Source organism: Puccinia triticina, chromosome 8A, assembly GCF_026914185.1.
Source record: "Puccinia triticina chromosome 8A, complete sequence".
Classification (NCBI taxonomy): Eukaryota; Fungi; Basidiomycota; class Pucciniomycetes; order Pucciniales; family Pucciniaceae; genus Puccinia; species Puccinia triticina.
The window spans coordinates 6132258-6159530 of NC_070565.1; the positions used below are offsets into that span (position 1 = coordinate 6132258).

The window sequence follows — 27273 nt, forward strand, 5'->3', positions numbered from 1 at the left end:
CCTCACAGCTCTTTCCTGATCTTTTAGGAGTTCCACACCGGTCATTGAGGTCTCACTCCCCAATGACCGGTCAGACCGGCCATTGAGGGGTCTCATAGCTGTTGATGGCGGGTCTTTACCTGTCATCAAGGGTACTCCGCAGTACGGTACACCTCAATGACCGGTCAGTGCCTACCATCAAGGGGTCTCTCACCTCCCAATGAGCAGTTGGACCAGCCATCAAGGGGTCTCACCCCTCTCAATGGCTGGTCAGTACCGGTCATTGAGGGGTCTCACACCTCTCAATGACCGGTTGGACTGGCCATTGAGGGGTCTTGTCAGACACTGAGACACTAAGTCCATGTGTCTACAATTGTATAGTACATGTGTTATAACCTGATGGTTAAAGACTGCATTAGTAATTGACTCATGTACATGAAGTCATGATTTCAATTCCCTGTAATTACATTAATAATGTACCTTTTATTACAATGTACTATTATTATGTATTTAACTACATATTTCACACTCTGATGACCAGTCATTGAGAGGAGGTCTTATTACCCTTGATGACCGGTCTGTGCCGGTCATTGGGAGGTGTGACTGATGACCGGTCCGCGCCGGTCATTGAGAGGTGTGATTGATGATTGGTCCGCGCCGGTCATCGAGAGCTGTGAGTCCCCTCGATGACCAGTACTACAGACCGGTCATTGAGAGGTGTGATTACCCTCAATGACCGGTGTGTACCAGTCATCAAGGGGACGTGCTACTCCTCTCAATGACTGGTGATGGCCGGTCATCAAGAGGAGGTGTTATTACCCTTGATGACTGGTCTGTCTTGACCTCTTTAATTCCTTCTCCCTTGCTCACTGGTTTAAATCTTTCCTAGCTCCACATTGTAGCAATCAATTATCAAGCTGGCCTGCCTGTCTTTGGCCCAAATTTTTTTCTTGTTTTCTGGTCTTCTTGATGCACTGCTTGAATACCAGTGATCAATCTGATTTTGTTTTTCCCTCAGGAAACAAGGATTGTTGTTTTGATATTTTTTCTTGTATCTGACTTTGAAGTTGGAATAAATTATAATAAGACTCAGTGACAACCCTAACTTAACTCAGTCCCTCTCTTTGTGGAGGGGGGCCGCCGACCCGCAGGGACCCTCCAAAGGAGGGACTTATACACTAAGTGGACCCCGCGGCCTGAGAGAATCAGGAACTTGGCCTTTTTCAATCCTGTGTAGCTTCATCACATCCCATTATGTGATTGAGTTGTAGGGGAACAAAAGATGCAGAACATCAAGGAGAATCTTTCCATCTATGTATTGACCTAATTTTAGGGATATGTAATGACATTCAAATGTATTTTTTTGCAACTTCATCTAGTTGGCCATATCCCGTATCACACATGTTGCACTGTAAAGAATCTGGAATCCATGATTTTACAACTCTGATCACAGCTCAAAAAGAGGTGTTTAGGATGGGAAAAAATGGTAGAAAGATGGGGACAGCTTGGGCCATCCCAGAAATGTAAACAATTTCAAAAATGGTGCAGAGGCTCATGAGGGAGAGTGATTCTAAAAAAGTCCCCACCAAAATTCATAATTCTCTCAGGCCGCAGGGTCCACATAGCGCGTAAGTCCCTCCTTCAGAGGTTGCTTTGCTCCCCCAAGGAGGGAATTAGCTAAGTTAGGTGACAACCATATTGGACTTTCAAACTCTCCAGCTACTTAGGCAAACTGAAAGCTTTTTCAAATACAGCAGTGGAGACTGTCAAAATTTGAGCTGGTGGAATGACAAATCTGTTCAGCAGATATGATTTTGATTTCAATGATGGGAAGGCATCAAGCTTATCATGTGTGCTTTAGCATTCCTGTTTAACCTCAACACCAAATTCAACTCCCAGTTCCAGGCCACAAGGCTAAATTACTCAGGCTATGCAGATGTCCATTCAAAGTGAAATGAAAAGACCCATCAGTACTGGAATAGGATAAGGAAATTTAATAAAATGCTGATATGGGTCTCAGGGTTTTATTTATGTATCTATCCTTTTACATATTCTGGAGTTTATGAATGCATTTCATATTTAACATTTGCTTTCAAGAGGGAATTTACTGGCCTGTGGAGAAGAATGGGGAAAGGGGCTGATGATAAATTGTTCCTGAACCCCTAAATTTGCAGCGGCAAAGCCGCCTTGGCCTCTAGTGATGAAATAATGCTACACATAGAAGAAAATTAATTGAAAATGGTTGCTGAAGAGATATAAGATGATCAAACTACAAGAAAAATGGTGCTAACCACACTGGGATGTGTGTGTGTGGATATAATAATTGACTGGATGACTTCCTGACAAGATCTGCAGGTCTCCAAGAAGTGATATAGAACCCAAAAGGCTAGATTTGCTGGAAAAAAGTTTTTGGGTCTAAATCAACATCTTTGATGGTTTCAGATGTGACAGGAAGTCCTCCACTGTTTGGAGTTCTTAGACCAACTGTTGAATTATTTCTCCAGCTGGTTCCTGGAGCAACGGAATATTGGTGCTCCTTTTAATATCCACTAATCTACCCCCTTTCCCTTGAGAAGCTTTATTTAGGATTCTAGACTGCATTTTTCAGTCAGTTGTAGTCAAATTTACAAAATTGTGCAATTTTTAGTCGTGTAATAGGCAAGATGCATACTTCAAAATGAAAGGCTATCAACACTGAAAACTTAAAAAATTATGGTTCATCCCTTGGTAAAAATGGTAGGGAAAATTGAATCCAATAATTTCACATTTCATATTGCCCGGAGTACAACAAGTGCCTGTTACACAGGTTTCATCAGCTTTGGCAGGGTTTGATACTTGAAAAATATAAACATTACATCAAACCACTTTCCTACCAATTTGATATGGGAATTGGCATGTCAGAAATATGCCACACAGATTCATCCACCAGTTTGCTGATCCTCTGAAGTTGATATATCTTACAAGTATGTTGCATAATGTGATTTTATGTGTCTTTTGAATGAAAGTGACAGCTCTGTTTATGAAGCTTAGGGCAAAAAACCCGTCAAAATAAGGGTTTTGGGCCCTAGCACTATAACTGTGCTGATGTAAACACTGGTAATTTAAATTACCAAGCTTGTTACGTGGCAAATATGGCCACTACAAGGGTTTAAACTCTCTGTAACAGAGGAAGGATTAATTATGTAATTAATAATATCCCACTTTCTTAAATCCACAGAATCCTAGACTCTTGGATCTAAGTTTTGGGGTGTTTTTTTTTACAAAGCTACAGCAAAAAATAGCACACACAACAATTAAACACAGGCACAAGTTGAAAATCCCCAAAGACCCAAAGGCCCTATGGATGACCCTCCAGCTGTGCCGCAGCAACAAGCAAAAGTGGGCCGGTTGTTAGATTCCAGGAAGGCCCTAATCAAGTGATTAGTGGGCTCCCAGGGAGGGGGTAGGACGAAACCGGAGCCCCTGGGGGGACAACCTCATGGAACAGCACTCCTTAAATAAGTTTTCCGGAGGATCCCCCACGAGCACTTGACCCCAGCCACATCCGCTTGTCTCCAATGCCCTGCTATTACTGCTCCCCAATCACCCGCCACCACCAACCATACACCTGTTCCCACTGCCTTGGGCGGTATTGCTCGCCACTGTAACCGTTGCGCATGTTCCATTGCATTTACAAAACCGCCACCGCCACTGTTGTCATCTTGTACAAGCTTAACAGCTCTTACCAAGGCACCACATCAAGCTCGTCATCCCATTGCTGGGCCAACCCCGCGCCACAACCATCACTTGCATAACCTGCCTACCTCAGCCTGTGCAAAGGTCTACATATCAACGCGCTCGGGTGGTAACCTCCGTGCAATACACACAAATCCAACAATTATATTTATGTACATGTGTATCTGATTTGGACATGGTCACCAGATTTATAAGCTACCCAGGCCCGGCTGGCCAAGAACTCACAAGGCCGACTCATTCGAGGCCCCGATCCAGTCAAATATACATATTGGATTTCAGAGTGCTGCTTGCCATGCACGCACTTCCTTCCTGCCTCAGTTCGCCAGTCTTACCGAGCAGCTTAGCTCATCCGTCCAACCTGACCACCCACCCACAAGCCAAGCGCCCGACACCATCCCCCTAGAATGCACTGGCTTTCCCCAACCCTCCTTCTTCTTTGGACCCTCCGCGCTTGAGTAACCAACAACCAAGGATGGTGTGTCACAGTCTCAGAAAGACGCTCGCGACCAAACGCACGCAGATTGACCAAGAATGCCAAGCGTGGATAGCCTTCAAGGGAGATTATACAACGATGGTAGCGTGCAATATCCTTGATGAGAAGTAAAAACAGGTGAGCAATTCAGGACCGTTTATGGCACGTCATATGTATACACAGCAGCAGGAGCGGCAGTCTCATCGGTGTGTTTACAGGCTTCCGCATTGGCCCGTCACACTCCGACCGTTCCCATCAAGCCCTTCTTGGCCCGGGAGGAGGAAACGTTCATGTTCGGCTAAGCAGAAGAGAGTCGAGCCAACTGGCCCCAACGACTGGAAGAGCACAGGCGATTCGGCGAAGCAGGAGCCGAGCACGAAGCACCAATCGAGAGCCGTCCAAGTCGCTAGATCGCGTCTAGCCCGTGTCGACGAAGGGCGTGCACTCACCATCTCCACGGAAGACGCAGCAGAAGACAAGGCGCCATGCCATCACTCGCCGCACAGGGACGGCCCATCTTCGCACCAGGTCACACCACGACTGCACAAGCATCTCCGCCCCGAAGCAGGCGCACTGACGACCCCGCAGAGTGCTTCCCGCCAAGGATCCGCGCGGGCGGTCCTCCCTGCGCCCGAATGGATGTGGTACTCCGACAGCAAGGCACACCATTCCAAGCAGGTCTTCAGCAACCTTCCTCCAGCTAAGAGCTCCTCCCTCGGCCCCCCGCCTAAGAAGCTGGACTCTCAAGACTCAACCGTCCTGAAATTATTCAATGACTCCTCCAAGGCCGCAAGAGGACTCGCTGTTGGGAAGGAAGGACCTCTTGACATCAAAAAACAAAGCTCTGGAAGAAGAAGAGGAACCCGGTCAGGGCCCCATAATAGTACTTCAGACTGATGACAACGAAGGAATGGGAACACAAGTGGTCAGCTCTCCGGACCAAGCAGGAGAGTGGTGGCATGTGCCTGCAGCCAGACGGAAGAGTTCCCGTGACAGTGCAAGGTGCATTCAAAGCGTCAGATCTTCCTGCGCCTGCCCCTTGATGGGTGCCCTTGGCTCGGGCCGTGGCGCCCTGCTGGTCCAGTTCAAGATGGAAAAGCCTACATAAACGGGGTTGCATACATTTTTGACAAGGTTGCACGGGAAGGTGGTGCACAAGCAGATTATGGGTGTGACTGCAACCACTGTGCCAATGTGATTCTTCCCCCCAATGTGATACCCAAGCTGGAGGCAATCTCTGAATCTTGAGTATTTGTTTAGTATTATGAGCAGGCGGCGAAGGACCTTGATTGTGTTGGCGCCGAGCGCAACCCGGTCTCCCGCCACCAGCAGCATATCTCACTTCAACCTACCGGGGGACTGGTAGGTTCTTAGTATTGTAATATTGGCTGGAGAGAAGCTTGTGTCCTTGTTTCTTTTTGATCTCCTCTTGTCTTGTGCTATGTGAAGGTAGTTGGGCCTCCCTGATACCCAACGGGTTGAGGAGGTCAACCCCAAGGGGAAAAAAAGAAGCTAAGGTGGGGTCATTGACAAATATCCAACCCCATAGAATTTTCAAGTGCTTAAGCAGGGAATACTCTGTGTACTACCAAGACATCCTTCACCTTACACTCTGTTTTAACCTGGCCATTGATGATCTTCCTCTCCAAAAATCTGATGATTTATACATAATTTTGTGTCCAAACTGGGAATTTATGAAAAATGTGAGACTTGAGAGACTCAGTCATCCAGAATTTCTGACATTTGTAAGGGTGCCACAAAATTGAAGTTGTGGGTTATTTGACAATAGTGATAAAAGTACTGTAGATGCCCACTTACAATGAAATCATTCACTAATTTGTTTTTGAGTGTAAATCAGGCATAAATGTTGATTGAAGCATGACCAATTTTATTGTCTTGCTCCCTAAAGAAAATATAGTCATATCATGCTTGTGGGTATTCATTAATTCCATGAGGTGGTGTGTTCTTGGAGGAGCTATGCTTGCAGGTTGGGACTGGAAACCATTGAACCTGGATGAGAGAGTAACAGGAATCTGAATTTGCAGCGGCGAAGCCGCCTTGGCCTCTAGTGTAATTATTAATTACAGGGAATTAATTTGGCGTAAAGGTAGGTGGTAAGCGCTTAAACTGATTGGCTGCTTGACAGAGGCGGAGGTCTTACGGCAACTACTTAAAAGGATAAATCTTTAAATATGCTAATAAGGGATTTTTTATGATTTAAAGGGTTTAATCCAGTGGATTTTACGTGCTGGGGATGGATTATAAGGGAAAAAGGGGCTACAATAGTAGCAGAGGAGAATATTCACAGCAAACTTACAGTTTCTGGGCGGTGAATGGTCTGGGGGATCTTTTCCTGAGGGCCAAATAGGCCTCTATTTATAGAGGGGAATTCAGTGGGCGTAAACACTGATTCCTTTTCTCCCTATGGGAGTATCCAGGGGTGTAGCCGTGAAAAGGGCTTGGCTGTGGGTATTTTAATTGTATTAAAAAATACTAATTTCCCTGACTCTGTCACGTGACATATTTATAACCAATTGTCATGTGAAAGAGCTTCAGTTGAAGTCTACATAATACTTTCACGGGGTATTTTTACGCGAGTAATATTACTCATTAATGTACAACAGTTTAATTCTATGTACATTGTTTGTTTTACTAAATATTTGCATGTAATACTATTTCTGGGCGCTTTCTGGGGCCAATTCTTATTTATACAATTAGTACATGAAGGAATAGGAATAAGGGGGTACTTTGAGTGGGTGACCCCCCTTAATTTATGATGAGGAATCTGATTCTGCAACAATAATTCACTAATTATTATCATTTACTAAGTTATTGCAGTCTTTTGGATACTTGATGTATCTCTAAGGCTGACAGAAAGTTTTTGCAATTCAAACAGTTTCCTGTTACTTGGCTAACAATATATTTGAGGATAAAGATAGGTGCATCTTTGGCAAAGCTTGTGTGTAGTGAAGCTCACTTATGCAATTGTAATAATGATGAAAAAAAAGAAAAAAAAATCAGAAGAGAGATGCTTGCGGGTTGGCATTGAGTGAAAGATCATTTCACATAAACTTGAGCTACAGTTACACTTGTATTGGGAAGGAAGTGAACAAAGATTTAAATTTAACATTGAACTCATATCAGACCAAATTACATACAAAATTACGGCCTGGCACTCTCGAAAGAGTGCCACACTTTCTTCCCTGGTTATTTTTTCTGCCTCCTGCTTATCCACAGCCCACTCTCAAAACCTCAATAATTGTTCAACCACTTTGCTGTTGACCTCTTTGATGACCTGCCGCACCAACTCCAAACGGTCTACTGGGTTGAAAACCCCTCAGATCAGCTTCAAATCTTGCTCTGCTACTGCCTACTGGCAAGGAAGCCTTAGAAGAGTGGAAAAACTCTTGTCAGTGTTGGACTACATACCCCCACCGCTGGGGAGTGGGACTTATCAAAAACACTATGCATGAAGCAGATATCTGGCAAGCGGAGTGTGTGGACCTATTCCAAAAAATGTGCCAAAACCTGAACCATAAACAACAGATCATTTTTGACTTGGCTGTGCCGTTGGCAGAAGCAAATGCTGCCAGAATGCTATATGTGGACAAGCCCAGTGGGTGTGGCAAAACCTACACAATGAATACTATTATCCATTCCCTGAAAGCAATGTGCATCCCCGTGGTAGTGGTTTCATCCTCAGATTTTGCATCCCTAATGTCAGTCAATGGCACCACTGCCCACTCCTGGCTCAAATTTCCAATATTAATTGACTCAAGCAGCACCTTCATGTTTGCCCTTTGGTCTCAATACGCTGAGATATTGAAAGAGCCTAGAGGCATGTGTGATCATATGAGACAAGGTTTCAATGCAATACCAACATGCTGTTGAGGTGGTTTCAGACCACTTGCTTCAAGATCTTATGCAAGATGGCTAAACTTTTGGCGGCAAGTCAGTCATATTTGGGGGGGGGGGGGGGGGGGGCGGTTTAACAGACACTCTTGGTTGTGCGCAATGGGACCATCTTTGACCAGGAGGCAGCCTTCCTGATCCCCTCACCCCATGGGCCCATGTTACCAAGTCCTCCTTGACCAAGAACTTGAGGCTGAGTGGTGGGTCAGACTCTGCACTGACATAGCTGAATGTGTCATTCTACCTCTGGCTACTGACAATTGGCAATGGTACCGGGCAGCGCAAATGTGATACCCCCCCCCCCCCCGGACACTTGACTTGAGAGACGTATGCGCAAGCCCAACTGAGACTGCTGTCTCCAATCATGTTATAACCACTGTGTACCCAGGAGGAAGCAGTGACAGAAGAAGTCCTCCACACGTTCTTGATCCCCGGCCTGCCGCGCTCTTGAGGGGGGCCGTACCACATTTTCTTGACCAGGAGAGATACATCAATGCCAATTGATGCTTAATTCAGTGTCACAGCTTTTGACCTGAAAATTCAAGCTGTGACTTGGCTTTGTTCAAGTTGTACCACAAAGCAGCCATGTTCCTATCACCAGATTCAGTGGTTTGAACACGGGGTAACAGCCCTGGTTGTGGTAAATGTCTCAAGTGAACATGATATCGGAATGAAGTGGACAGAATGTATGTTGAATGTCAAGGTGTGCATAGGTAAGGGACTCAGGCTAATTATTGGGGAAGAAAGTGTTGTTGAAACAAGTGGGTAAAGAGCGATGAATGGCTGTAAAAGTGAAACTATTATAAAGAAAAACAGCATCTTTCAGGAGGGACCTGCGCAGATGAGGAAAGCCGATTGCTCAGATAGCAAGTAGTACTCCGATAACCGATGAAGAGGGCTGGAGCGATGAGGATGCAAGCAAGTCAGCGGCCGTTTGCACGCTTTTGGGCGTCAAAAGAAGTGTACATACCTCCAGGAATCAAATGTGATCGACGGGCCCAGACAAGTTGTCCTACTGGCTGACGCAGTCAATGCTGGTGAGCACATTGAGATTGGCGACGGCGTGACCTTGGTTGCCACAGCTGATTTGGGGGGCGTTGTAGCCTCCACTGCACTGAACCTGGGTAAGGATATTTGCGTTTAGAGCCGCATTGCCCTGGTTGCCGCAGCTAACCCCACCGTTTTGTTGACCGAAGATCGACGGGACTGGCAAAAGTGATACCGGTTGAAGGACGCCCCCGAGGAGATTGGCGGAGACCGAGTTCAGTAGGGCGAGGAACAAGGCGGCGGCGATGGTGAAACGCATGTCGAAAGGTGGACTGGGTGTTTGAGGCGGGATTTATTTGTTGGCTGGGCTTCGGGAAGGTGGGGCTGGAGATGTCCTGTTGATGCTGATGAGGAGACAATGCAGGTGGGTGGGGGGTGGCTATTTATATTTTGCAAGTGTCGGCCAATTCTTACGCTCATTCTATTGGGCTGGGCCATGTGACATTGCCTTCTGATTCCAGTCTCCCGGATGAGCCTTGTCAAGGCTCATCTGCGACGGTTGCTCAAGACATTCCTCAGACTCAAGGCGAATCGCTGTGCCGGGTTCCCAAATCACTCCAGTTGTTCAACTTTCTCAACGGCTTCTCATGACATTCCTTACACTCCAGGCGAATTGCTGCACACAGTTCACACATTACCCAACTTGTTCAACTTTTGAAATATGCCACATTAAGAAAATATGCCATGACAATATAGAAACAGAATAGAAATCGTTGGGACCGTTTGTTTCAGGAGTACAATGTTACCAATCGGTAATGCTTCCGTCAGCCTCACTGCAGACGCTGGTTTTGAGAATTTTCGATTCGACATTCGTGAGTGGCTCAGTCGTGAGGACTGCGTTATCCGCGAGGTTTCCTGGAAAGTCGTATAGATGTGGCAGTTTTTGACGGAGATGTAGGAGAACGTGTCGGTTGATTTGTTCGAATTCTGATTTATAGTTAAGAGTGAAAAAGGAAAAACCAATTATCAATACATCCAACTTGCCAACAAGTCTCCATTGCAGAAAAAGATTCGACTGGAGTTTCAGATGCCGGTGGTTTTTTTAATTCACTAACCTAACAGAAAGCCATCGTGTCCGTCTGTACTTTCAACAACAACCAGTCGGGCGTCGGGAATAGAATTGGCGAGTTCCTGCTGCTCAACCAGTGTGAACAGACCGTCTGAATTGATTGCTACGACCAAAGCGCCGGGAGGGATCTTCAGCAACGCGGGTCCACCTTCACGCCCATGGTCGACATCATGACTGTCTAGTTTACGCGTGAGATGAATGTAGCAATTTGCATCGAATCGTCCAACGAACTTATCCCCTTGATATCTCAAATAAGATTGAGCGGAAAATATTTGACACGGTGACTTAATTGCATACATCTCCGCACGTGCATTCTCGTCGGGTTTCGGTTGCTCGTGTGGGAGAACGGCTTGAGATTGAAGGCGATGGCCATCGTTGTGCGCTGCAAGTGCCTCTAAGGTAGCTTTCTCGATGAGCTGCTCTTGATGGCTGGAGGGTTTGACCACTGTGCCGTTAGAATTCCCAGTTGTTGGAGAGCTAGACGAATTTGGCTTGGGTAATACTTGCTTCCTTCCAAAGCGAGTTTCAAAGCTATCACGACTACGATAAGTCAACAAGGCGGCCATGCGTGCCGCTGCGAGTCCGATGGCCGGTGGATCGTCTTGATCATAGTAACCATCCAGATACTTTGGATCTGAGTATATCGATTGTCGTTGGGCTTCACCCCAGCTGATACCCCAGGCGGAGTGTCTAGGGCAGGTGGCGATCGGTACAACATTGAGGACGTAGCCCGGTGGAGTACAGAGAGGCCATTCGAGGCATGACATACCCCCCATACTACCACCAATCACTACTGAGACGGTTCGCACGCCGAAGTGATCCAGTAGGATTTTCTGGAGTTTAACATCGTCCCTCATTGTCGTAGAGGGGAATTCAGGGCCCCATTTCTTGCCCGTTTTAGGGTTGATAGATACGGGTGAAGCACTCCCATAAGGTGAGCCGAGAGCGTTGGCACAGAAGATGAAGTAGCGAGTCGGGTCGAATACCAAGCCGGGGCCTACGAGCGGTCCCCACCAATCCTCGACATCAGCGGATCCTGTCAAAGCATGGCAAATCACCATGCAGTTGGTTCCTTCGGCGTTCAACTTTCCCCAAGTACGATAAGCGAGTGGGACATCAGTCAAGAGGACCCCAGATGTGAGCTTGAACTGTGATACGAGCGCGATATTCTGGTTGGGGATCAAATGGGTAAACGGCGTCTGAGGCGGTACCTGGGGGAAAGTCACTTGACCATCAAACATCATAATCTCAGTACCTGAAAGTATTTCAGATGAAAGGCAAGCAGTATTTACTCACTGGTTGTTTCTTCTGGCTGCATGTCCAACTCCGTGTGTGCTGAAAGTGCTCGAAACGTTTTGCCAGCGATATGGGTTACATACAGCAGGCGGTATGCACGGGTCGCATCGATCGAACCAAAATGGAAGGGACCCGGACAGCTGTCGGATCACTCGTCAGGACTGTGGGCGATGTCGCAATTTCTTCCGAGTTCTTGTCTGCTGAACTTCCGAAGCCGCGACTTGGCCATCCGAACTTACATAGCACAGCCCCAGTGGGACATGAGGCTGACTCAAATATGTAAATACATATTTAATTGAAATACTTATTCCAGCTTACAAGGGGGTCACTAAACTTGCCCCAGCATGGATTAATATCCAACGGTGACGAAAACCATTCATGTCGAGAAAATCACAGTCTAGGGCTGTCAATGGCTAGTACCAGAGCAAAGTTGCAAACAATTGCTTTGGACTTTATGATGTAGTGACTTGAACAACCCAACACATGAAGCCCTACACGGACAGTGCTAATGGCATCTATATCCTCAAGAAAATATAATGATGTGTAGGATTTTGCTTTAGGGCAATATTTACTGAACTGGTGTAATAATCAATAACAAGATAGTCATATCAATAAATAGATTGTAATACACGAACATCAGAGTTGATATTTACGTTGTCACTCTTTCGAAAAAGGAGGAAATGAGCAGAAGGCATCTAGAAAAAAAATCCATGGCACGACGAGTAAGTGTTTTTTTCTCAAACTATGCAGGACTATGTAGAAAATAAGAAAAGAAACGACGAACCCTGAATAAAGGTAACAGACCAAGTACCTTCTTGCTTGGTGAATATGGAATAACTGTATTCATAGATATCAGTGATCGTCTTGGATTCTAAGATCCGTTCACCGCTACCGCCACTCTTCTTGATCTTAGCATTCTCGTTGGATTTTTTCGATGAAGATGCAGATGACCCGGAGTCATCTGATACGGTTCTCACGTATGTAAATGCAAAAGGCGGAGTTCCTTCAAATGTAAAAGTTATCTCGGACTGTTTGTTACAATATCCAAAAAATACATACGTCGTCAGTTTTTTTTGTGCACTGGATTTATTTCGTCTGAGATCGTAAAAAAAGAAACTTAACTTGATCACCTTCCCTGATATCTTCAATGAAATATCGACCAGACGAGATTTTAACAACAGGCAAAGGTTTGATAGCACGCTCGAAATTCAATCTAGAATTGCAAATATCGTTATGACTGTTGTGACCACCGGAAGCTATCGAACTGGCGGACGATGAGGAAGAGATTTCCAATAATTTAAACAGTCCGGGTTCTTGCGCCAGTCTAGAAAACTTCGACTGTGATTGGGAGTTGACGTTGATTTTCGATTGGTGCCCATTGAACTCATATTTGATCAACCAAGGCGGAGATCCTTTCAGCAAGAATTCTAGATTTTCTCCTACACAGTAGTAGGGTTTGTTATTGATTGGTTTGATGGACGCAATCTCTGCAACTTCGATCGTCACTGGCGATCGTGAATCATTCTGTTTAAAACTATCCGATAAGGTTCCGATTGAAGGGGCGATTGATTTACATTTACTTGAATCCTCTAATGATTTGATCTTGATCGAATGTGGCGAAGCGGAGCTGAACTTGTAAGGCAAATCCAACAGGCTCGATTTGGATTCTAACTGAAGCTTGAAGTTTTCTGAAATTTGAGTCGCTTGGTTTTTCACTTCAATCTCTACTTGAAATGGTGCTTTACCCGTCAACTCAATCTTAACACCCTTGTTGGCCTGTGCCGACAAGCTTTCTTCGACGCAGTAAGTCGTCCGGGGTAAAATGTTGAGAAGGCCTTGTGGCGAAGCAAGAACTTCTTGTTGCAGCTGAATGTCTCCACTCCTTTGTGAATTCAATAGGCCAGACGAGCTTGGTGTGTTGTAAATGTGATCGTTCAAACTATGAATTGTATAGACGTATTGACCGGGTTCCAATGTCTGCATCGGGAGTGTGCCACTAGCCTTCAGGATTTGAATCGTTTTAGACTGCTGCACGGCTTTTTCACCTCTTCCGAGAGGCTTGCGAAGCACCGAATAGTTGACAGAAAAAGGAGGCGTTCCTTCACAGAAAGCAGAAAAATCTCAGCTCAAGTTAAACGGCTGGGAGGCTTGGCGGTTACTTACCTTCAAGTGACAATTCTATGCTGTCATCTGACATTTCACAGACTGCCGGTTTTATCCAAACACCACGAATAAGGTCACCAGAGTTGTGAGGAGAGATCATCAAACTGGGTTTGGGTATCCACTCCAAATAAAAGGTTGGGTTCTCGACTGTACCGGGGCAATGTCGATCATGAACGCTTGTGAGCGTATATTTACCAGCTCGATCCACAAGGAGGTCGTCGTTTGAGCCGTGAACCACTTTGGTGATCGGTCGATTCGAGTCATTATGGATGTATTCAATCGTCCAAGGCTGTGATTATCAGGATCAAGGTCGAAACACACGATAGTGCATCGAATGAAGGCCGACGAACTCAGATTACTGTCTAAAGCAAGAACTTCAAATATTGAGACTTACTCCATTCCCAGTAAGGCGCATAGGAAAACCGACCATATCGCCCTCACGCGCCACAATCTTTCGCTCGTTCTCAGAACCGTAAAATTTCAATGTCGGCTTTGTGCGATGGACTTCAATGTTCAAATCTGACACAGTCAAGTTCCTCAAGCATCCGTTCCCGTCTGTGATACTAATGAGTGTGACGATGAAGCTCCCGCCTTTTTTGATGTATCTCTGGGGGATCGCAATGTCTAAAGTAGCATAACTTGTTGAAATTCCACCAATGACTTTCGGCTCCTCTCCCAAGATCTGATAAGCAACGCTGTATGGCGGGGCACCCTGCCAACAATAGATAGAATGTAGGTATCTGCTTGTTATCAACAGTAGAACGCAATGCACCTTTCAGAGAGATAACATACTCTAAGCTCAATGTGCGCCTCGACGCTTTCGCCACTACAGCTCCATATGTTCTCATCCTTGCCTCCTCGGACGAATCGTGCATGAGCGAGCGGGTGGACGGTTTGCTTAATCGTCTTCCCAACAATTTCAACGCCTTGGTAATACTGGTCATCTAAGCGAATAAAGCTGTATTCAAACTGTCCAGGCGAGTCTGGCTGGATAAGAAGTTCATCCCGGCTGTGTTGGACAACTTTGACCTTCGCTTGTGGTTGTCTTCCCACTTGAGATATAAGATAATGGAGCTTAAACGGCGGTTTTCCTGTTAAGAGAAAATTTGCTTGAAGTCCGATCTCTCCGGAGCACTTATCGGTAATCGACGTGAAATTTAGATCAATCGTTGGAGTCGGTTGTTCGATAACTGAACATATGGAAGGAACTAGCATGTCGCCCTGACAATACTTTCCTTGTAAAGAAACGATTTCGTACACACCAGCTTCCCTTGCCGAAAACGTTTGCTCTCGGTCATTGAAAGTCAGCTCTTTCATCCAAGCGCTCGGAGGTTTTGTTCCCGAGAGGGTGGATGATTTGCTAGGCTGGTAAGAAATTCCCACCTTCCACGGTGGATCGGGCATATCGCTTTGTTGCTGGATCGCCATTCTTAGAGAAACACTTTTTCCTTGTAGCAATCGCAAAGGCTCATCGTCTGTGTTGCCACAGTCGATAAAACTAATTTGGCCTCTCGAGTGCACTTTTACGCTTTTGGAATCGATATATTCTTGCCGCGCAAACATCGAAGAGGCTTCTCGTACTTTTTCAAAATCAAACCGATGTCCACATGCGTCCTTCAAGCTGTCGAGTTGATAAGTATGTTGACCCGGTGTCGTCAAGCTGACGTTCAAGGGGATTTCGATTGAGTGACTTTCAGCCCAAGTGTATTCAGGACGATTGGAGATCGATAACTTCTCGGCCAGCGTAGAGGTATCGATCGAAGTTAATGGGGTAAAAAATTCACCAGAGGTGATACCCTCTAATTTGACCAGTTTCCGCTGTCCGTTGACGATCTGCTGATATGTTAAGGATAATGGAGCAAGGCCCTTGACCACCAGCCCAAAGTTTTCGGTATCACCAATACACTTATGGTCCTCTTTTGATCCGGTTGCAGACGGCCATGGTGTGAACTTCTTCTCGCTACTAGCGGCGGGATCTATCGCGAAACTGGCACGAGGACATTCCACAACCAACGCTTCAGTGCGCGCTATGCGAATGTCCATGTTCTCCTTGTCGAGAACTCTTTCTAGTCGTATAACACCGATGTTATTTATATCTAGATTGTAAAGGTGCTGGGTTGGACTCAATTTGAGCTCGCCTGAAGATATTGACTGTTGCGGTCTCGAGCGAGAATTTTGGTTCGACTGAGCCTGATTGTCATTATTGAGAGGTAAGTCACCTTCTTCATCTTCCAACCAATCTTCAAGACTTTTTTGAGGGTTCTTCTGCTTCGTAAGTGGTTGCAGTTGAGCATGGGTCACATTTCTCAACGATTTTTCACCGGTTGTAAAGTTCATGACTGAATACTGAAGTAGATGGGGGATTGAGTTGTTGAAGAGGATCGGAATCGAAACAAAGGCGGACCGGACTGCAGCTGATAAACAAAAGCATTGGCTTGAAGGATTTAGTTTTGCCGTGCTATGGGGCAGAATGTGAATAGTGTGCTTTCCAAGTATGTGAGAAGATGGGCTAATGACGTCATTCAGTCGGACCTTGTATTCCATGATCGCTGTTTGATAGTTGAATAAATCTACGTGAGGTAAGCAGGATTGTGTGTTTGATCAACAAGGGGCGACAGAAAATTAAAAATCAGAAAGAAGAAAAAAAATGTCGAACTCGAGTCAAATGGTATATCTTGAAAGACTAAGCAAGCTCACTTTTGATCGACCTCGGAAGAATGGCCCATAGAAAGCCAAACTGGAGATGCCAGTTACCGACAAACAACCAATTTACGAATACGAGTGAGCTGATGATCAGCGATCTCTGGATGATATTGTATCTTAGACGAGGTATCCGAAGAAAAGGTATCAAGAAGCCGATCAAAAAGGCATCAATGAAGCTCCAGTAGACCCATAATCTTCTTCTCTCGTTGATTGAACCCGACCAAATCACATCGAGAAACTGGATCAATTTGTAAGCTTGGATGAGGATGAATGAAGAGACTACATAGAGTCTCTGGGTCGGTAGATCGCAAAATGTAGGGGTGATTAAGGGTGGACGTTCGGCCATGCTGGCGTGGCGAGCAAATGGGTAGTAGTTGATGTTTTCTTCTTCGTTCTTGTTATGTAGACCAAGCGTTCAAGCGAGCCTGCTCCAGAATCAATCTCGACAAGAATTATTCCACGTCCAGCTTTACAAGGAATTCATTTCGATTTGCTTGAAGGCCACCTTGCTACCAACAAAGACGAGGGTGATCACGCGAAATCCTTTTCGTGCAGAGACGCGTCTACGAGTTGCGATCGGTGTAAAGATGTTTCTAAAAACACCCGGAAGGGACCATCAGTTTCCCGAAAAGAGAAAAAGAGACTTCCTTTTCCTGGACATATGATCCTTTTGGACTCACTGTGATAAAGCCGGCGGCTCGCTTTAGCTTCAATAGACAAATTGAAGGTGGTGAAATCAGCCGGGGGAAGTCGTGATGTCGTAATAATTCACCCGAGGGATTTCGGGGGCCCTTATGCATCGCGAGAGCTTTGGGAATTCATGCGCGAGCTCCGGCGCGGAAAGCTAACGTGCATATGCATGCGGATGTGGACATCAACCACACTCCAGCCGCTCTGCGGCCTGCAAGGCCATAAAGCCGGGCGCACCCCGCCGGGCCATCTCGCCCTCACACTCAAACCAGACACCCCAGCCTAATCGAGGAAACCGTTCCGGGAAGCACCGGTCAGGCAGCTGTTTGATGAAGGCAGGAGTCATTTAGGGTAAGTAATTTTTGCACCTTTATTCTCCAGACCTCAATCAACGACGCACGCATTGCATAAAGGAGACACATGATGGATCATATAACACCAAATAGGAAGAGCCCGCTTAGACTTGAATACTTCTGGATAGCCGAGTAGAATCGCCCTCAGCACCATCTTTGTCCTTCGGGGCAAAATGAAAGCTATGGAAAGATTTCTCTGATGTTTGACCTCTGCAGTCTCAACCCTGTACGACGGACCATCAGTGAACGGTCTCCAATAAGCTTGTTGAGAAGCTGTTCTACTCAAATGGTGTCCTTGTTCTTGTCGTGGATGACCAGTTGATTATTCTGAATTCCAAACCTTCCTCCTCCCCCTGCCCGATAATCATGCAAGAAAACAATATACTGACCTTTTTGCTTCCTGTGCTTACCCAATCTAATCCAGGCAGTCCCTTCCGCGTCTGTTTATCTATGGTTGTACACCCCAGGTCGCGGTCGATTGGGTGCCGACGTAATGAGTTGCGTCGGCCCGACCCCACCATGACCACGCAGTTTGGCTGGCCGAACTGATGTCTCGTAGCGAGATGTATCGGGGCTTTTCGTCGGCTGTCTCCCGACAACGGGCCCACGGAGTGGCAGCTGTCAGCTGCTCGCATCCTCCTTGGCAAAAACATTGCTCTGCTCGAAATCGAACCCATCAGGTTGGCGGATCATGCTGGTCCGTGGTCCAGCCACTCGCCGCTGGACCAATCTTAATTACCAATTGAGAGTCATTTGTTGTATATAATCCCTAATTCAATCTATGTCTTAGTACGTTTGCCGATCCTGATCTCGTTTTTTTTAGAAGTCCTTTTGTTTTGACTTTTTTTTGCAAAACATTGAACACCTGTCCCCTCTTTCTTGCAGCAAAAGAGGCACAGCTAGGTGACTTGGTCAAAAAAAAACTTATCAACTGGTTTGATTGTTTTGCCGACCCGGACAGCGAGCCAATCATGACCGATGCTCGATGCGACTCCAAACAGCTGGCGGCGTTGGCTTGCTCAGTTGGACAAGCCTCCGTCCGCTGCTGAGTCTTGTTGGACTCCGGTTTGACAGGCAATCAAGCCAACGAAGTTGATCAAGCATACCCAACCCAATGACCATGACACATTGACCACCACTTCACGACCAGGTATTAAACATAGCACAGAGCCTCGTTTGCTACCAGGCAACATTGCACAGCTCAGTAGAATTATGTGCCTTTGAATCCTGCCACAATTATTCCTATCAAACCAGTGTGATTGGCTGATTTCTTTGGCAGCCATATCGGCCGCTCTTTGGGGTCGAGGAGAACCCTGCTCATTTCCAATCCCTACGCCGGCTGGAGAAGGTTATTAATTTGTATCAAGAATGGCAGGGCAGTAAGTGTGCGAAAGTCTGTGAAGTCCCAGTAGGCTTCCGGTATTTGTGTCTTAAAGCACCAATTTGGAGCCAAAAACCAAGAGAATTGATGTAGATTTTGGAGTGTCCCTACCAAAACTGAATGGCCCCTATAGGTCCAGAGCCCCCTAAAAAATGCTGGCTGTTGACATTTAGGGTGTTCAAAGTTGACTTGCATAAAATCATAACACCATAAAATCATAAAATTCTGAGCTGAAAAAAAAATGTACCACCCAAACACTCAAATTACAGCAAGATTTCTAGAATGGTACATATGAAATCATCACTTGAAAGTTTTCTGATTTTATGATTTTATGTATTAAAAATTTTATGATTTCAACTTTGAACACCTTAATTTGCAATTGTAGACCTTAAGATGACTGTGCGCAGACGCTTATCTTCTGACCCATGAGGGAAAAGTTAGGCCCTGTTTGGCAGTGTGATTATTACGCAATAAATAATCTTGCCATGTCCCCCTACATTGTGTAAGACATAACTTTTCCGCCTGATCTTTTGGAAGTAAACTGCCAAGCCTTATGAGGGTTTACTTTCAAAAGATTATCCTAAGAAGACATGTTTTACCATATGTAATTAAGGTGTTCAAAGTTGAAATCATAAAATTTTCAATACATAAAATCATAAAATCATAAAACTTTCAAGTGATGATTTCATATGTACCATTCTAGAAATCTTGCTGTAATTTGAGTGTTTGGGTGGTACATATTTTTTTCAGTTTAGAATTTTATGATTTTATGGTGTTATGATTTTATGCAAGTCAACTTTGAACACCCTTAATGTAGCATATTTCCTATTATTACGCTGCGTAATATGACACTGCCAAACAGGGCCTTAATAAACTCAAGGAAACAGATTGTTATGAGCTGTAGCCCGGGCTCCGCAGCGCAGACTCCCATGTATTGTCTTTTGCTTATTGCTTGGACTTCGTGAAGAAGTTCAAGCGGTAAAGTTATGTGGTTATTGGGCACAGCTCAAGTTTAAGCTGAAGCAATCTGCCCGTGCCACCCACAGCATGGGGATTGTGACGTCATCAATACTAAGCTGTGTGGATGGCAATATCCATGGTCAGCAGCCTGATCCCCCCCCCTACCGTTCCGGCTTCCGCCTCACGTTTTCGACTCAACAACGCAGCCTCCACGACCAATCCGATGGCTTTCCGACCGTATGCACCGGCAACCAAGATTGCTGTGGTCCGGATGGCTCTCCAGGGGATCAGTTTGGCGGAGATCTGTCGGATGCTGAGTCTTTCAGTCTCTCAGCAGTTGTTCTCTCGCTGGCTACACCTATTCGAAGAAAGTCGCTGCGTCATAAAGGATCCGGACGAGTACAAGGCCCGGGGCCGACCGAGCACACTCACCAACGACGAGTGTGAGTTCATTGTTGAACTTGTTCGATCAGAGCCCGGCTTGTTCTTGGCAGAAATCCGAGAACAATTATACGACTCGTCCGGGACCCTACTCTCCATCGAGGCGGTCCACAGAAACCTTGTCAATCGATTGTCGATAACGTTAAAGAAACCCAAAACCCGCAACATTCGCAAATACAGCTATATCGAGCAGATGGAATTTTTCCCCGCTGACTTTTTGGTATTCACAGGCAAGTATCCCAAGACATCTGGGGTATCTGTGCATTAACTAACTTGGTTTTTGTTGTCACAGATGAAAGCTCATTCTGTGACAACGACCTCCTTCGATCGTACGCTAGGTCAGTGCGAGGGACCCCAGCAGCTTGGTTTGTTGTCAACCAAAATCCTCTCCGCTTGAGCCTACTCGCCGCCATCTCGATTGATGGACTTGCAGCTCTCACCACGACTCCCGAAACATTCACCGGGCATAAATTTGAACATTTCTTAGAGCATGACTTGGTAAGTCTCAAGTCTCTTTCCCTATATCTGTTCAGTTACACGACTGACACCACAAACCAGCTCCCTCGCATGAATCGCTACCCAGATGTCAATTCTGTTTTGGTTTGTGACAACGCCGCTGTCCACCGCGGCGAACGGGTGCCGGACCTTTGCGAGGCGGCTGGGGTCCGACTTTTGTACCTCCCGCCGTATTGCCCTGAGTTAAATCCGATCGAGCTTGGATTTGCAGCCATCAAGAGCAACTTACGGGCGTCTCAGGTCCTTAACAATGCCATCGACCCCAAATGGGAAATACAAAAGGTAACTGGCAAACTCCTGACTGCTGAGTTCAGCTACAAAGTCTTTCGACATGCTGGCTACTGTGTTCCCCCCAGTCTGAACTGAAGAATCTCTGCTCTTCTGCTCTCACCTTCATAAATCAGTGATGCTTACCAGTGAAGTGTCTTATCTCTGATTAGTTAAAAAAGCCATGTAGAGTATTATCCACCATATTTACTGTCTTACTCGAGATCATTTCCTGTCTCCAAGCCAATTGTTACCTATAATGTGCCTTGACTATGCTTTAAAAATTAGCTTGTAACGTGAAATGGAAGTCTGCAAATGCACAATGAAACTTGATCTATAAGGAACTGATCTCTTGGACATTTGGGTACAAAGGCCCTGTGGTTTCTTCTCAATAGCCATGCCAACTTTGAACAGTCATTTTGATTGGTAGGCAGTTCATGGACCATAGTGCAGTGCCAGCGCTTTAATAGGTCTTGCAATAAATAGTCTCTTGTCCCTCAAATGTTGTCATCCCATTCTGATTTTTTGAATCAAATGTGAACGGTTGGTCTTGATTTCATGTGATATAAAGTGGCCAGTTGCGGTGGAGGTAATCAAACATGGTAATTTTTATGAGACAAGATAAAATCAAGCTAAAGTTTACTTTAAGGCTTCAATTCATGATAGAAGTTATTGGAGAAGCAAGACTGGGTAACTTTAAGACTACAATGGGTTATACTTTGGAACTTTGAGGCTACAATGCAATATTCTTTTAGGAAATTTAAGGCTACAAGGGGGTATTTTTTTAGGTTAAATGCTCGATGATTCTGTGAATGAGGAAGAAAAAGTGATAGAAATCTACTCAGAAGATTTAAATCTTTCAAACTTGTGGACATTGTTGCGCAACTGTGCAACAAAGACATCAGGTAAGCCCCACTGTCTCATTATCTCTCGGGTTATGTCTTTTGATTGGAAAACTTTGGGATTTGTCGCCTTGTTCTGGGTAAGAATGGCGATGATACCTTCTCTATCTGACGCTGGTATCTTGACAAATGGAAGATACTCGTTGAGGAGGTTCAATTCGAGATCGATTACGGACGCGCTGTCAGAATTGGACTCGGGGCCGGGGCTCCAGTGGGTAGACAGATTCTGGATTTTGCGTTTTTTCAACGTGGACAACTTCTTGAATTTCAAATCAGCAGGGGGGGTGCGAACGTCTACTCCCGCCTTCCCTTCAACCTACAAAAGCAACCAGCTGTCAGTGTTAGGAGAATCGATGAGAAAAATGAAGAGCAAATACGGACAATGGCATGGGCCTATTGTTGGACCATAGCAGGAGTCAGAGGTATATATTGAGTGGGATTGGTCGGGTCAATATGCACAGGCATTCTTGTTTTGTACTTCACGTTGGGCAGGTTTGCAGCAAATATTTGATTAGTATAAAGATTGATCACATTGAAATCACCGGCAACGGTGATTGATGAAGGATCAGATGGATTGGTAGCCTTTGACAATGAGGCGGATATCGCAGCCTTTTGGGTCAAGACATGCTTCTTGACGTCGATGACGGCCTTAGCTTGCTTCTTGGTGGTCTTGGGGTTGATCATGAGCAGTTCCATTGACGCCTTTGTGCGGTCCCGGCCAGTCAAAATGATGGCAGCAGTCCAGTAATCGAATGAAGACTCATCTGTGATTTGGTAGTCAGCGGACTTCTTGAACTGGTTGCCATCAGCAATATTCATCGAGACTTTCCACTCCATCCGTGGTGATCCTTTGATAATGGCATTTCGAATGAGATCGCCGGCGCCGTCAAACTGATCATTGCACTTGCTTGCAACAAACTCTTGGAAATCCTTGAGGGTTGACAAAGCGAGGAATTCAATCGGGAAAAACTTCGGCTTCTCGGATTTGATCATTGCCCACGTCAATTTGTTTGTTTTCGAAAACTTTTCATAGAACAACTTAAAACTGGTGTTGCAGTCAATCACCTGAGGCTGAAGACCAGACAGCTGTTTCAGTATCACTTTGATCTAGAGAAAACAAAAACTTACGGTCAATTGCGCCGGTTGCGGACCAAGCCTGCGAATCCGCCATAATTCGGAGGCCAAGAAGTATCCCGCCAGAGGATTCTCCCTGTTGAAAAGATCGAGTCCAATCCGAGACATCTTTGTAGCAACAATGAGACTAATAACGACTAAAAAGGGAGCAGAAATTTCGTTAGCTGGAGCCTTTCAAATGCCACGACTGGACACAGCCTTCCTGGCTGTGCCAAAGTGGCAGTGATCCTGTTTTCACGCCACAAGGCAAAAACAAAAATAAATAAATCATGGAATGCCATGATTTTTGCACAGCAAGCAGGACCATCCGTCCAAGCTTTCTGCAAAACACAATACATAGACTACACATAAATGTCACGAACCATGCTCAAGGTTTGAGAGCCTGGAGATCCAAGCCTCTTCCTCATCCTGCAATCTACCATCTTGGATCCACAACCCCCAGAACCCCAGACTCCAGACTCCATCTTCCTCTCCACAGAACAGACCATAACACAGATGCTTTTTTAATAGAAAAAAGCATGAATTTGGAAGGGAGGAAGCCTCAAATCACACAACCAGAATGTGAAAATGTAGGTGGTTCATCCCCTCTCATCCACTACTGAAAATTTGGTAAGGTTGAGTCTTCAGGGCTTAAACTTAAACACCACCTGGCAAAGCCTCAAGGCTAGCCAAGCAAGGAGGGACGTGGATGTGGCACAAGATTCAGTGACCCTTTGAGTATTTATGTATGTATGCCCTTAGCAGAGTCTGGCAGGCAAGCCTTCATCAAGTCGCAAACCAAAGCCACAAACAAACTTGCTCTAGCTTGCTTCTAGCTTGCTCTGCTTCTGGAAATCTGGTGACATCCAGCAGCATCCAGCGTAGAAATTGATTTTTCCATAGCGCATGTCAACGTCATCATCAGGCACTTGCCTCGACATTTCACTCTTGAAGGTTATATATCCCGCTGTTGTGCTTGTTAATGTGCGCTTCGCGCCTCCTCGGAGAGGCAGTTAAGCTGCCTCAAGCTGCTCGTTGTTGATACGAGCTCACTGTGTATCCACACACACAGTGAGGAGAGGGTGAGGAGACAGAATCCCCTAGGCAGTGAGGGGGTGGTCTCAGGTGCTCTCCGGTGAGCTGATGAGCCGTGAGAGTCCTGCCTTCAGAGCCTGATAGTCGCTTACTTTTTGGTCTCTTGAGACTTGGCCTGTCTTGAGTAAAAATGCCTCACCTGGACAGCTCATCTGTGCCCTGGGATTTCTTGCTTGTGAATTCTTTACCTTCAACCAAATCCAATCACATTCGCTATGCTTCCGAATTCCTACTTTTCTCCATTCGTTTTGCTGGTCCTCGGCGCAGTTTCCATATTGCTCCCTTGGCGTCGATTTGGGTCCTTTCCAGAAATTCAGCACGTCAATTCTTCGCTATCATCGTATTCTTCCACAAGGACGAGAGACTCTCCGAACGAAAATTCTTCAAGGTCACCAGATGGCCTAATTCAACATGAAACGAGGAACTCTCGAGGTGATCGGTTACCTTCTACCTCGCAAACGCTGATGGCCATCAATACCTCCTCCGTAACTTTAGGTTTGGCCAAATACACTCCTGTGAAGGCCCATCCAAGTTCCAACTCCCTGTTTTTAAGTAAGGGACTCCATAAAACCACTGAGCGCAAGAGGGCAGATGGTTCAACCACAAGCTGGTCACTCTTGCTGAAGGGAACGACGGGCGTTTCGGCACAGCAGATTTCGGTTGTAGGCGAAAAACATGCCCTGATTATTGACAAGGTGACGGTGACTTCTTGATTATAGTTTTCAAATAAGTAACGTTTCACAACTAATGCCCTAGTGTGTATGACCTTTTTCTTTCCCTCCCCCCGTGAGCACAGGTTGAGCATAACCCACTCATGATCAATGGTCGTCCGGCCTGGGCGGCGTTGTACAACTTGGAGACTGATGAAGTCATGCCACTCAGCTTGAAGTCCAACTCATTCTGTGCTGGTGGGAGCTACCTGAGCAATGGCACTTTGCTCAAGTGAGAAAAACGGATTCAAAAATAAATCAACATCATGCATATGATATCTAACCTCTCCCTACATTGTCACGACAATTACAGTATAGGCGGGAACGCGCCTGAATTCGAAAAAGCCGAGTTTGGAGATACCAACGGTCTTCAGTCCATTCGGTTCTACACGCCTTGCGATGATGGCAAATGTGTCATTAACGAATACGACAATATTAAACTGACCGCTGCACGTTGGTATCCTACCTCAGCTCGTCTCCCAGATGGCAGTGTCATAATTGTTGGCGGAAGTACAGAGGGTGCCTTTAGGTAAGGCAATCACACTATCTTCATTGCCGGGCAGGGGTGCCAGATTTACTCACTTCTCTCCATTTTTTTTTCTTCTAAAAAAAAGGAATAGTGCTAGAATTAACAATCCGACAATTGAATATTATCCCCCCAAAAGCTTTTCATTCAGTTCAAAATCTCCGATTTATTCGTCTTTCCTCAACCGAACCTTGATAACCAATTTGTTCCCCATCGTCATTGTACTTCCGATACCCGAGACGATTTTCATTGCAGCCAACAATGATGCGATGCTCTACAACTGGAAAACCAACACGGAGAGTCCACTTCCGCCGTTTCCTAACGGAGTTCGAGTCACTTATCCGTTCACGGGTTCAGGCCTCCTCCTACCCCTATCTCCTCTGAACGGTTACAAACCCGAGGTTTTAGTTTGTGGCGGAACAAATTTAGACGACCGTTTGCCAGTTACTTCCCTGAGGGTATCTGATCCGGCAAGTCCTCAATGTGTTAGGATGGTGCTTACCACTCCCGGGATCAAAGAAGGTTGGAAGATAGAGCAGATGCCTACCCCAAGAATCATGCCCGACTTGATCATGATGCCAGACGGGAAGGTTTTGATTGTAAACGGCGCCAAGACCGTGAGTATCAGATCACCTCACCACTGGTCACGAAACCTAAAGTTGAAAACTAGCTCAACAACGTTGATCTCGAAATGACCAACAGGGAGCTGCAGGTTACGGCAATTTGGTCGATAAGGTTGGGAATTCCAACGCCGACAATCCAAATTTCACCCCCGTGCTTTACGATCCTACTGCGACAGTAGGACAGCGATTTACCTCGCAAGGGATGCCAACTTCAACTATCCCTCGACTGTATCATTCAGTAGCTACGATAGTCCCTAATGGAAAAATAATGATTGCGGGAAGCAATCCAAACAAGGATGTTACAACCCGAAAGTATCCAACTGAATACAGAGTCGAATGGCTGTCTCCCCCGTATATAGATGATCCCTCTCGGCCAGTGATTTCTGAATTTCCACGCATCGCAAACTATAAGCAGCAGATTACTGTGAAACTTGGCGGGACTGGGCCGGACCTCTCAAAGCTGCGTGTTGAAGCCGTCTTGCTAGATCTGGGATTTGGTGATTACTTCTTTAATCTTGCTTTTTCACTCAACAGAATCCAACTTCTGACCTCATCTGTTTCATCAGTCACACATTCGGTGCATATGGACTCTCGGCTAGTCAAGATGGAAACTGCGGCTGATCTGCAAAACAACGTGTTAAAGGTAGTCATTCCCCCCTCTCCGGAAATATACCCACCTGGATACGCCTGGCTCCACGTTCTAGTAAATGGTATACCAAGCACTGGAAAAAGGATTATGATAGGATCAGGGAAGCTCAATGTTTGAAGGAACTGCTTAACAAATCTTCTTCAACATATCAACTTGACTTTCCGTTATGAGTATTATCAATACCCAGCAAATGTTCAATTCTCACTCAAATCTTGAGCATACCAAAGTTAAACCTAATTCAATTGGGCTGTCTAGTGACCACTGACAACTAAACAAAAATTTGAATCTACAACAACTACATACAAGTGCAAATGTACAGTTCCCTACCAGATGTTTATGGCTGTCTGACTACATACCCCCTCCACCCCTGGTCATAAAAATTGGTAGGGTCCTGTTAACTTTGGTAGATGCATAGAATAGCTTGTAAGCATAACAAATTAGCTACTTTTTCAGAGATTTTCTCAATGAAGCCCAATTTTGGCCATCCAGGTTCCTCAGAGGGTCCCATCTGTAGATAATTATGTGTGAAAATCTCATGTAATTTGGATTTTGTCTTGTACTGACTGGTGTGATTTTGTGGGCCCCCCAGAAGTGATCTAGAGCCCAAAAAGCTAGGTTTCCCTGCAAGCATCTGGACTTTGTGGGTCCCAGATTGCACGGGAGTTCCTCCA

The 27273-nt window shown here is 45.6% G+C and overlaps 5 protein-coding genes across 5 annotated transcripts; 1 reads left to right on the top strand and 4 right to left on the bottom strand.

Annotated features, from left to right (window-relative positions):
• Positions 1-9110: 9110 nt before the first annotated feature.
• Positions 9111-9404, bottom strand: PtA15_8A661 (uncharacterized protein; the record flags this gene model as incomplete). Its single annotated transcript, XM_053172114.1, has 1 exon — positions 9111-9404. The coding sequence occupies one exon, from the start codon at positions 9402-9404 to the stop codon at positions 9111-9113; it is 294 nt and encodes a 97-aa protein (XP_053023310.1).
• Positions 9405-9887: 483 nt separating this feature from the next.
• On the bottom strand, positions 9888-11532 carry PtA15_8A662 (uncharacterized protein; the record flags this gene model as incomplete). The annotated part of the gene is made up of 3 exons (XM_053172115.1): positions 9888-10072; positions 10201-11439; positions 11511-11532. The coding sequence occupies 3 exons, from the start codon at positions 11530-11532 to the stop codon at positions 9888-9890; spliced, it is 1446 nt and encodes a 481-aa protein (XP_053023311.1).
• A 635-nt stretch (positions 11533-12167) lies between these two features.
• Positions 12168-16722, bottom strand: PtA15_8A663 (uncharacterized protein; the record flags this gene model as incomplete). Its single annotated transcript, XM_053172116.1, has 7 exons — positions 12168-12205; positions 12295-12538; positions 12633-13609; positions 13674-13962; positions 14068-14385; positions 14466-16243; positions 16371-16722. The coding sequence occupies 7 exons, from the start codon at positions 16720-16722 to the stop codon at positions 12168-12170; spliced, it is 3996 nt and encodes a 1331-aa protein (XP_053023312.1).
• Positions 16723-16939: 217 nt separating this feature from the next.
• On the bottom strand, positions 16940-17176 carry PtA15_8A664 (uncharacterized protein; the record flags this gene model as incomplete). The annotated part of the gene is made up of 2 exons (XM_053172117.1): positions 16940-16969; positions 17057-17176. The coding sequence occupies 2 exons, from the start codon at positions 17174-17176 to the stop codon at positions 16940-16942; spliced, it is 150 nt and encodes a 49-aa protein (XP_053023313.1).
• A 7133-nt stretch (positions 17177-24309) lies between these two features.
• PtA15_8A665 (uncharacterized protein) lies at positions 24310-26719 on the top strand (the record flags this gene model as incomplete). Its single annotated transcript, XM_053172118.1, has 6 exons — positions 24310-24789; positions 24891-25036; positions 25118-25333; positions 25419-25947; positions 26033-26450; positions 26520-26719. The coding sequence occupies 6 exons, from the start codon at positions 24310-24312 to the stop codon at positions 26717-26719; spliced, it is 1989 nt and encodes a 662-aa protein (XP_053023314.1).
• Between the last annotated feature and the right edge of the window lie 554 nt (positions 26720-27273).